Source organism: Emydura macquarii, unplaced genomic scaffold, assembly GCF_026122565.2.
Source record: "Emydura macquarii macquarii isolate MOO-44397 ecotype Brisbane River unplaced genomic scaffold, CSIRO-AGI_Emac_v2 contig_2422, whole genome shotgun sequence".
In the NCBI taxonomy this organism is placed as follows: Eukaryota; Metazoa; Chordata; order Testudines; family Chelidae; genus Emydura; species Emydura macquarii.
The window spans coordinates 32,437,429-32,449,647 of NW_027132559.1; the positions used below are offsets into that span (position 1 = coordinate 32,437,429).

Below are 12,219 nucleotides of genomic sequence, written 5' to 3' on the forward strand. Positions count from 1 at the left end.
GTATCAACTTACTCTACAAGAGTACAGACAGCTTCAGTAGCATCACTCCAAGAAGTACTTTTGCTTGATATTAGCAAGGCAGCAACATGAAGTGCCAGCCACACATTCACAAGGCAATGTGCCTTGATCTATGCCTCCTCCGCTGATGCATTCTTTGGAACCGTGGTTCTACAAGCAGTCATACCACCTGCATCCTCACACCCTCCTCCTCTATGAGTACTGCTTGTCAGTCACCCGCAACGGAATACACATAGGGATTAGCATTTGAAGAAGAAAGGAACTTACTTATCCTTTGTAACTGGAGTTCTTTGAGCTGTGTGATCCCAATCTGTATTCCACTACCCATTCTCCTTCCATTCTGCTCTCTGATTCACGGTAAGAGGAGGAAGTGGAGAGGCATGGAGCAGCACTGCCCCTTATATTCTCAGCATTGAGCAGAAGGAGAGCAAAGGTGCAGGTGCAGCCCAATGGGTACTATATGCTAGAATTCTCTGGTCTCAGGTGCATGGAGCATGCATACCCACAGTGGAATACAGATAGGGACCATACATATTGAAGAACTACAATTATGAAGTGTAAATAACTTCCCTTTATTTTGTGTGAAGAGGCCCACTTGGATCTCAAGTTCAGAATCTACAAGATTTGGTCCTTTTTCTCCTACAGATCTTCAACTGCTCCTCCCCTTCCATGAGGCGACTCCTCCTGCCTCTGAAAGAAGAGAATATATGGAAATTCATGACCCTAGAAATTGCCAAATTTTTTTTCAAAGTAATTTTTTCTATCCCATGCATTTCTCCACAAAGGCCTTGGAAGAATATATGTGCAGACCAAACACTGAGAAACACATTAATATCATTAAACAAAATATTTTAAAAGGAACTCCTTCTGATTCCCTGGACAACCTTCATCAGTGGTGTTCATAATGGCATCCTGACCTCAAATTAAACTTTTCCTCCTTTATTGGAGTGAACCTCAGAGGGAGAGTTACCTTCCCCTGTATGCAGTGATATGTTAGAAAAGCATCCCTAATTTGGTACCTACCAACCAGAGAAAATGAATATAATTACACTATGCCTTCTTCTATTGCTGCGCTGGTTTACATGGACATGTGTCTTGAAGTCAAAGTTGGCCCAGCTCAGTTTTATTTTGCACTAAGTTACTGAACTGTTTCAAAAACAAATTTTATGACTAGAGATCAAAGCGTGTAAAAGAACTTTTAGCAAATATGACTACTTGTGTAAATATCCTTGAACTTCCATTCTCTATCTATTCAACATCTCCAGACTCTGTCAGGACATGTAATGATTGTAATAAATGTTGTATTTGCTTTTGTTTCAGCTGACTCCAACCAGCAAATTCTACTGATTACTTGCATTGTCATTTCTACTTAGAGAACAATTACATTGTTGTTATTTTAAAAAATCCACCTTTGTCATACATTTCTGAGAACTGGTCTTTAAATTCACTACCCACCATTTTAATTAACATGTATTTTAAAGCAACTTCTATCTTGTACTTTGCAAGTATTTCTTTTTCTATACCTTTTTTACTTTCAGTTTCATGGGCCTAGACGCTGTACTTTCCAACACATGTATTTTTGTATCTCAAAATTAATGCAATAAGTATGAGACTCCTGTTCCCTCTTCATAATATTGTCTATAGTTTAAAACTATATCACACTACCAATAAAGCATTATCCCTCAGCTGAAGATCCTGTTTCTTTAGGGCTAGATTGTAAATGTACCAAAGCAAAGGATAGGAACCAAGCTGTGATTCTGAAATCGTGCCCCAGCAATTTGGTGACTCAGTCAAGGAAGGATGTAAAGGTGCAGGCTTCCTGGAAGGTTCATAATTGAGCCTTAGAATTTAGAGAATCTTTAATGTGTACAGTCAGAGCCATCTATATCTTGGTCTACATTGGGGAAACAAAGTGATAAGTATTAACTGTGTGATCTCTCTTTGTGGGTCCAATTTGCGGTACTCACACAGTTTCTAGAACAGCATAATACCTATAAGACACAGTCCCCTGGGCAGCTCTTGGAGGCATTGATTTCAGTAGAGCTATGAAAATTTAAACACATCTGAGGATTTATCTCCAGATCAATAGATTTTAGGGAAATATTTCAGGGCAATTTTAGGTTAGCAGAATATATTTAACCAGGTTGTTATTTGCTCAGGACACCATTGTTAATATCTCTACTTCTGCAGAAAATGCCATAGAAGCTTTAATGGCCATAAGTGATTTGGGCGTACCTTTTTTGACTCATCCTTTAAATGAGTATACAGTACCTCCTAATACAATGATTCAGAAGAAATAATCCCACCTATTGACTCATCAACATCACCTCTGGCTGCACCTGGATTTTCCTCAGTGGATTCTTATCTAAGCAGTGACCAAGCCCGACCATCCTTAGTGTGTGAGATTTTACAATCTTAAAGGCAATCTGGGTCACTGGGCAACTCCATATACTAGTTGGTATTTCTGCATTTGAATATTCCTCCTAATATTTCTCTTTGTTTTACCACAGGTTGTCACTCTGTGGTACAGAGCTCCTGAAGTTTTACTTCAATCCAGCTATGCAACACCAGTTGATCTTTGGAGTGTTGGCTGCATATTTGCAGAAATGTTCCGTCGAAAGTAAGAAGTTTTGTTTTACATCATTATTTTTAATGTGAAAATTGTGTAGAAATGTACAGGACTCTACATTGTAACAGTGTGTACAGTAGAAGATTGGAAGCATGTTTTATTTACAGTCAGAATTACAAAAGCCCATAATATATATATAACCCAGGGTTGTGACCTCCATCTTAGATTATTTTTTCTGAGGAGTGACTCTCCCACAGCCCTTTTTAGAGCTTTGTTTTCTTTTACAAAAGCACATCTGGACATTGTAACACGATCATAACACCTGAATCCAGACAGCTTAGATGTAGATAATTGGGGCTAAATGATCTATTGACAAAGGTCTATACTTTAGGATTCTGGAAATAATTTGTTTTGAAGAAGGAAAGACATGGCCTTCAATACGGTCTTCCTACCTCTGGAGTGCTTGTAGTCATCTCTTGGCATACTTGAGATCTGGAAAGTCCCAGTAATGTCAATTTCTAGAAACAGACAGAAATAGGAGTTTTTAAAGAACAAACTATTTTGACAATATCTAGGCTAATGTAGGTAGTAAAATTTCATTGTAGTCAGAGATGAGACTTATTTTTGGGTGAATCTGTTGAATTATTATATTCTCCTGGTGTATTATAGTTTCCTGATCTTATTATCCCATGTAATGCATTTTGGATGAAAACCAGAAACTACTGCAAGAATTATATGGTGTAACTAAACAGTCTACTGGTGACATGCCTACAGAAACCTCATATACCATTTTGGAATAGCTACTGTGAAATAAGAAGATGTACATAAATAAATGAATATGAAAATCTAAAGGAAAATGGCTCACTTGTAGGCTTAAAAACCAATAGTCAGTTTTTACAAATTACAAAGGTGTAGCCACAGTATAATGGCCCCTAGAAACAACCATGTGATAGCAACACTTCTTGACAACGATAAATTTGTGATATATGACGTTAAAATGCTAGTTGAAGCCTCGCAAAAGGATTTTGGAATTCCACTGCTTATTAATGTTAGCATATGGAAAAATATTTGTTCTTGGGCGTATTGCCTAGTAAAATGGCCAGAGTAGACTTACAACTCTCCACCTCTCTGTGTGTGAATCATAAACGAGATCAGAAAATGAGAGAAAAGGAGAATGTGGATTTTAGCAGTTTCAGTTAATCCTCGATTGCAAACTTTCAGAGAGTAAGTTTTATCCCATATAAGGTTCACAATGACTCTGACTTTTCCAGAATTTCACTTGCAAAGTCAAAACATATTTTCATTTTTGCATTCACAATGAGGGTAATAAAACGTGATAGAAAAAACACCTTATGATTTGCTCCAAAAGCTTTTTTGTCATCTCTTTTACAGTACTACCATAGAGGAGAAATATTGTCTTGTATAAACCCCACAAAATTGCCTTGTATAAACCCTATAAATTGAATTTTCAATTTTTCATAACAGAGCACTCACTCTCCAAATCCAAAAATCTAACATGATAAATTGAATTAGAGACAATTGTGCAAATTCAGATATTGAATTAAGGGTACAAAGTGGCAGATTTTTAATAGAAATAAGATTTGATTTGAAACAGAGTTTGATACAACCAGGCCTTCTGTGGTCCCTGCCAAAGACAGGGTCAGTTTGACATTCTTAATCCTAAATCTGGGAGACAGTCAAAAACTGTGTATGTCAGGAATCTGCCAAGTGGATATGTGCTATGTTGTTTAATTGGTAACATTAAGACTTTACAAATAATAATATTTCAATATGCAGGAGCCCAACATAAGCCTTAAACCCAGTTTAAGGCTTTACTGTCACTAAATTATAGTGAATAGCATTGAATATCTTCACTATGGATTGTTGCATTGAGTTAATTTTGCAATAACCTTTGTATGATGTATGTCGTCTTTTTAACATCCTTGATAAATTGCAAAAGAGAATCTATTCTGCTGTGAACATGGTAGCAATAAACTGTAAAATTTTGCAAACTCTTATGGATTATTTCCAAAAGAGTCAATAAATGAAGCAGCTACTTCTGCTGAAAAATAGTAGTGCACTTAGGTCACCACCACCCATCTGCTTTTCATCTGGCATTGACGGGGTCAGAGTAGGAGAGTTTTTTGCTTGTTTGTTTTTAAGTTTACCTCTTGGTCTAGCATTACAACCATCCTTTTCTTTTTGCAATATCACTAGAGACTTATTTTCCCTTCCTTCCCCCATTCTTCTTTGACTTCACTTTAAAATATGTTCAAACTTTCTGTCATTTCTAGCTGATATTCTGATGTTCTCTTTATATCAGATGAGATTCTGATAGCCTTACTCATGTTGAGTGGTGTCTTGGTCCCATAATTATTTCAGAAATGTCATTGGGCCTATTTGTGGTATAAGCTGCTACTCAGTATGAGTAAGACTGTCCTACTCCACAAATAGTCCCATTGACTTCATTGGAGCTGTACTGGGAATAAGATATTAACCAGAAGTAAGGCTAGCAGAATCTGGCTCAGCATGCTTACGGTAGCCCAAAGGCTACAGCACACTGTTAGTGCTTGGATTAGCCAGAGTCTAGGTCTCATTTCAGACTGGTGTGAAGGAAATAAAATTTTCTGCTGAATCAGACTTAATCGTAGATCAATAGTAGAGGTTTTTAATGTTTTGCAAGGCATTTCTCCATTGGCTCTGGTTCAAGGATATACACAAATCTTTGTGCCAGGCCTGGCGCAGGCGATCTAAATTGCAAGTTATATGAGTAACAGCATGTCATCAGTTAGAAAACGTTTTTTCATCGTTCCAGTTGAAATTATCTAAAATACTGCTGTGGTTGCAGAAGTGGATATGTTTCTTTAAAATCTATTGTCAACAATAAACTGTCACATAGCATAACACTAATAACAAAGTACCATGCACCTTAACACCAGCTCATCTTTAGTAAGACAGTGCTTATTGTTACCCTAGAACAAGTTTCGGTAAGGGGTGAAGAAGATGGTTAAAGATTCTGTGATCAAGCTGACCTGCACTCAGTGCAGACCCAGAGGGGAGGAGGGGACAGAGGTGTACATGTAACACTCTTGGGGTGAAATCCTGACCCCATTGAACTCAATGGTAAAACTCACATTGACTTTAGTGGGGCAGGATTTCACCCCTTGGTCTTTATGCCATGACATTTAATGGTAGTGATTGTGTGCTGTACTGTGAGTGGGATAAGTGGAGCCCAAGTTCCTTTTTTAATCTTTGACACATACGTCAGTAGTAACATCTCCAGAATCCATTTTCCTATGTGCCCTTATTTCATACCCATGCTAGTTCTTTTGTCAGCTGCATTCCTGTGCTTGAGAATATCTGATCCCTGATTCCTCTCCTATCTCGGTGGGCACTTTAGATGTGGAGCTGCTGGAGTATTTCAGTTTATTTACAGCCTTCCTGCATCTCTCTCTACATCGTCAGCTCTCCCTCTCTTTGCAGATCTTACCTAAAACATATATTTCTATGCTTCTGATACTACTTGCACAAATTTCTGAAATGCCATCCTGAAGCAGAGAGAGAACAGGGCATCAGAAGCTTTTCAAAACTGTAAATATCAGAACAAAGAAAATAAGGAAAAGGGAGACATCTGTGACTGGAGATTGAGGGAGCAGGACCAAGATGGTGCAGCACTGGTAAAAAAATATCTGTGCAAAGACATGTCTAAGAATCCTGCTAATCACCAGGGATTTCCCTGTAAAGTGGCAGGCCCCTTAAATGAGGTTTAAGAGAGAACTGTTTTCTTTATCATGCAACAAGTTTCAAACACAAAGTTTGAAATCATATTATCTTGTGTTTTACAGCATATTTAATTTAAACCAGTCTATCTACTGGACCAAGAGCACAAAAACACATTTAGCAAGTATTCACTTATCTGTTTGGTCTCAGTTAGGTGTTGGTGGCAGGAAAACTTAAAAACAAGACTTTTTTTTTCTTTGTTTTAAAAAATTAAAGGTGGACAAGTGCTGCCTGTAGTTGTAATAGATGCACAACTCAATTTGCAGCCTTTGAACCAAGGTACTATGAAGTTTTGGCCTGAGTCAGTTTTTGCCGTTTTTGGAAATTATCTTGCTTTATTACAAGGATGATTTAAGTGCAAGTGCCATAAAAGTTCACCACGGTCCAGAGCAACTGTACTGGGAGAAGCTTTCATCCCTGGGAAAGTCTCAGTCAGCATGCAGATTTCTGTACTCTTAACTTTTCCTCCTTTATTCCTCTGCCATTCATGTGCATATGGATGTATGGGAGGCTGATGGTTTTTCCAAAGAGACCTAACTGGATTTTTCTTCCTCTCCAGACAAGTGGCCAGCCTATCAGAGATTTTTTTTCAGAATTTTTAGTGGACTTTTGGTTTTATATCAAGACCGACTGAACCCAGGCCACTAATTTAACCTTTGACTTCCCAATCTGACAGGATAACACAGACACCTTAATTGAAGTCCTACTAACAGACAAAGGAAAAACAGAATTGTGCACTGGTCCATATTGTTCTAGTATGTTGACAAACAGTGTTTTCAGCTCAATTCTAAATCAGTGGAAAAACTCCCATTGACTCTGGATACAGGACATATGTACATTAATGAAGGGAAGGGTGAACAATCAGAGTAATTCTGAGGATTATCAAACAGAAAAAAAGAGGCAAGAGGTCTCAGGATAATGATATTCTCATTCAAGCAGACAAGCCCTACATAAAATATTGTTTAGCTCACATTTTCCTGCTAGGCTTTGCTGGCTTATATCTTCTCAAGTGTCTACAGTTGGGCTGATTGATAGCCGTTAGTCAAATCCAGTAACCGTATCAGTCTGTGGTTAGATATAAGTGTTAAGTGAGTGCCTGGCCATTCAGTTGTGGTTTTCCTTCCAGCTTCCAATCGTGCCAGACTTTCATTCAGAGGAATAGATGCTGTGGGTAAGGGAAACCGTTGATAAACCATAGAAACCAAAAACTGTCACTAACCATAACAAAAAATAAAACAAAACCTGGACAGGGAGGGGGGGAGTACCAGTAGAAGCTATGTGAATGCAGAGTTGAACTGGATTGTTAAATACAAATACAGTATTGTGGTGGCTACGGCAATGATAATTTTCCAGTGAAAATAAGAAGGCTCAAATAAAGTGCCAACCTGATGTTCTCATTGTCTAGTAAATCGAGTTTTGGGTAAATTTTCACTGGCAGTTAGTGGCCTAATTCCCCGAAATTAGGCACCTAACCACAAAGTCCATTTGTGCCTTTTGTTTTAAAAGTTGCTGGAACCACTGTTACTTGGCAGGAGAGGGGAAAAGTCAAGGTGGGTAAATGACCAATCTTGGTCTTAAAAAAAAAAAAAAGAGAGAAAAGAAAGGAAGAATGGCCTTGGGATTCCCTTTTTCCCCAGATGCCCAATCTCCTGCTAAGAGCTGCTATTTCTGTCCTCTGACTCGGGTATGGACAGCAGCAATTCTCCAACCATGGTGCTTCTGCTTTAAATTGGGGGAACAACCTTTGTGGTGAGTCAGAAAGAAGCTAAACATGGGCAAGAAAAGGTCGATGACCACAGGAAGGGGGACAGAAGAGGAAGAGGACCTAGGAAGCTTGTAGGCTGGCAGAGATGTCTGGAGACATCCTTCCCACTTTCAAAGAAAGGCAACAGTCTAAGGTGGAATTAGGGATTCCTGAGGGATCAAGGCCAGGCAGCAGGCATTGATGCTAGCCTTGAGCACTCCAGCTGCCACCTGAGTAAGCTTAGCAGAGAGTTTCTGTCCTGGAAAGTTTCCCATGGATCTTTAGGAAGCGGAAAATAAATAGATCTAGTCTGACTTCTAAATGGCCTAACATGATCTTGACTTTTTTAAAAAAGTAATGGTCAGAGGAAAAAAATCATTCGAACCTGTGACAGGGAGTATGGCCCCTGGCCAGAAGTCAGTGGAGAAGGCGTTAACCCTCTCCCTCTGATCACAGATGTCTGACCTGGACTCCAATATTTGCTGGTAATTCGTACATTAACATTATAATGGGGAGATGCTGTTGGGAGCTAAGTCTGGTACCAAGAGTCAGGGTCCCAGGTTGATGCAGGTCGGGGCAGGTGAAGGGCAAAGAATGTTGTATACCACCTTTGTAGTCCCCTGTATTCTGATGCAAGTCAGGAACAAGTTCAGTCCCAGCATAAACCACAGCAGCCTGAAGACTGCTCTAATTTACAGCCAGCTGCAAATGACTGTAAGAAGAAAAACTGGAGTGCAGAGATTCTCTGACCACACCCCTTTTTCTCAACTGCAGGCCCTAGGCTGAGAGGACCAGTAGCAAGCCCTATGCCACCTGGGGATTACCCTTATGAAACGGATTTTCTGGTTGCTTTCCTTTGCCAGAACAGTGAAAAACTGCCAGAGTTAGGGGCACAGGATCTACAGGAAGAAGGCTAGAGCCAAGAGAACTACAGGCCATTGTACTGCAGTGGTTCCCTTTCAGGAACTTGACTAAAAAGAACCTCACTATATATCTTTGGACTTTGGCTAAGGAAAGCCCAAGTCTTTCTCTTCCAAAACTTCCAGTTGGAATAGTTGTAATGTGGACACTTGGAACTCAGGAAGTGCGCTCGGAACTTCACTCAGAGCATTTGTTCATTTCACACAGACCACCAAAAACCATCGGCCGGTACCAATGTTCAGTGACTACTGAGTTTGTCTAGATTTGAACCTGTGACTTAGAGATGAATGGGTCAGTTCTCTGCAGTGCTGGTACTAGCCCACTGGGGGCCTTAATCAGGAATATTTTGGGGGGCCCTCCACACAACATCTACTAATAATTAATAGGAGGCTCCTGGAGCTGCTCAGGACACTAAGCAATTGCTTAGTCTGCTTATGCCTAGAGCTGGCTCTGGTTCTCTGAACCAGCCAAACCCCAAGGTACATTTTAATCACTAAAGGAAGTTTTAGAAAAGAAACAAAGCTCAACTATCATGTGTGGTACTCGATGATAAACCTGATAACTTCCATTTTAATAATTCAATAATATGCTTAGCCAAAGGAGTGTGAACCGTTTTCTTTTCCTCTTTACTTTTGATTCCCCCCACACATGTCCAATATTGTTATATTTTCTTACCAAACAGGGAGGTAGGATTGTGGAGTCCCCCATCCTCTCTGCCTGCCCCTTTCTGGGCCATTGAATGATGGAAGTTTTGTTATATTAGGGCTTTCTGGCCCAGGACATTGCACAGGATTTGACCCATTATTATAAAATATAGGAAGCTTTTTTTTATGGATTAAAATTGGACTATGTGCAGTAGGTTTATGTTATGACTCAGTTTCCTTAGAATTGAAGGAGATTGTTAAAAATAAAGTTCTCCCTATAATTGGCTACATTACATGTGTTGATTATATACAACTGAGCAACTTAAAAAGACTTTTTGTACCCAAATGGTTTGAGTTCACTCTTTCAGCTCATAAAGAAGTGTGTGGAGAAAGTCTTCACAGCAACGTGGATTTTTTTAGTTGTTCACTTAGGCCCACTGGGCAGTGTTGACTAGTACTCTGATGCTGTAAGAATGCAGACATTCAAGCATGACCATAGAATCACTACACCTGATAGAGTATCTGCGTAAAGTCTCTATATAGCATACTTGCCATCCAAAAACAGAGGTGGTGTCTTCTGTAATCAGAACGCCTATCAGTCACCATTTTAAAGGGACACTGTAATCATGGTATTAACGATACTGACTAATAGTTTAATAATGCCAATTTCTCACAGATCATTCTTGAAATAGCAGGTGGAAAAAAATTGTAATGTCTTTCTGTTTAAAGAAGGGTTTTTTTGGTCCCTTCCTAGTGAGCTCCTCCCCTCTTCTTTTTCAAAAGAGAAATTTGGGCCTGAAAGCAGCTAACAAAATATGCTCAAGGCTGGTCCCATGGTTAGGGTCCTAGTCTAGCATTTGGAGGACCAGGGTTTGAGTCTCCACCAGCTTCCTGTGTGAATGTTGACAAGTCACTAAGCCTCTCTGTGCCTAAGTTCCCTGTGTGTAAAATGGGGATAATAGCACTTCTCTATCTCATAGGGGAGTTGTGAGGATAAATACATTAATGACTGTGCGGTGTTCAGATACCAGAGTGATGAGTGCCATATAAGTAGCTAAAACAGACAGAAATGTGTATGCTATGAGCCAAAAGTTAATGGAACTTTGCCACTGACTTACAAGGAGCAAGAATTTGTCTCAGCAATCATAAGGTGCTAACAGGAAGGAGGTGGACAGGGCAAAATATGGCCCAAATTAATGAAGCACACTGCATCTCACCATTAAATTATAAGTGAAACAAACTACCGATTTTGTGATGTGGTGTTTATGTAAATAGTGTGTGTCAGAAGTGGAGGTTGCATTACAACCATAGCTCTAAGCAGTAGCTTCATCAGGAATTCCTTCTACTTTGTGTGTGTGTGTGTGTCTTTTTAAAATAAAATTTTACAATTTTTTGTCTTCATTTTGGCCAGGAACCAATGCAAAAGATAATTTAATGAGAAATCACCAATGGATGAATGGGTTTAATAATGGTAGACTTCCAATGTAAGAAGATACTCCATAGTATAGAGCTGCCCTATGTCAGTGCTGTCTATGTGAGTTTTCCTTCCTGTGTAGTCTAACTAATAGAACTGCACAACACTGGATAATTTATTATTTAGAACAAAATGCATCTAGTTTAAATTCTAACAGGCCTTTGAAAACTATATCAGTTTTCATTATTATCATTGCTGTAAAAACTTTCCAACCTTTAATAAGCATCCTAATTTTGTCTGCAGGTCTTTATTAATTCACAGTAAGCCAGGACAGCTGCTACAAATTAAAATATTTTTTTCACGCCATCCTTCTAATTCACTTTCATGTCTTTTGAGGTTCAGTCTCCACAGCTGGAGAAAACGTATAAGTGAAATTTCACCTCTACTCACATAATAGTTGGCTGTTTAGTGCTGAAAATATTTTATGCTGCCTTTCTTGTCTGAAGGGTTCTAATCCCCTCTAAGAAATTCTTTTCTGATCAACAGTCTTTTATTACAGTCAGTTTTGGGTTTTGTTTTACTTAGCCTGTTTCAGATGCAAAACTGCGAAGGAAACTTTGTGCAGTAGGTACTACTGAAGATGACCTAAGCCAAGCCACAGTGTTTTCAGAATTCATAACATGTACTCAGTGCTTGTAGTAGCAGCCATGGCCCAGCTGTGCAGAGAACCTAATCATTTGGTGCTGACAATTCTGTTTCCCAGCTACGTAATGTATTCTCTCAGAACAAATTCCTTTTTCCCAGGATTTGGCCCTTTTTGGTTTTCTAAAGCAATTTTCTTTCTACTTGATGTATCCTTTCAAATTTGGGAGTTTGACTTTTTCAGTAGTGTAAATATCCTATCTCTTGGGTCTCAAATGTTATTACTAGTACAACTTGCAGATCCCGTCCCACCCCAACAGTACAAATGATAGGAGAGTTTTCCCAGCTTTTTTCATAGTAGGTCCTAGGTTTATTTGTTCCTAACACTGCTCAGCTCCCGGATTTCCAAAAATGCCATGACAATATTACAATCAAATCGATGTGCTCTGTTTTATTATGTAATGTGTGATGATGGAACTAGAGAACT

At 39.1% G+C, this 12,219-nt stretch overlaps 1 protein-coding gene across 1 annotated transcript in view; it reads left to right on the plus strand.

Annotated features, from left to right (window-relative positions):
- Nucleotides 1–12,219, plus strand: part of CDK6 (cyclin dependent kinase 6) — a 159,935-nt gene that overhangs the window by 120,114 nt on the left and 27,602 nt on the right. The window contains exon 5 of the mRNA XM_067562200.1: nucleotides 2,529–2,638. Within this exon, the coding sequence (XP_067418301.1) occupies nucleotides 2,529–2,638 (110 nt within the window). The remainder of the gene's footprint in view (nucleotides 1–2,528; nucleotides 2,639–12,219) is intronic.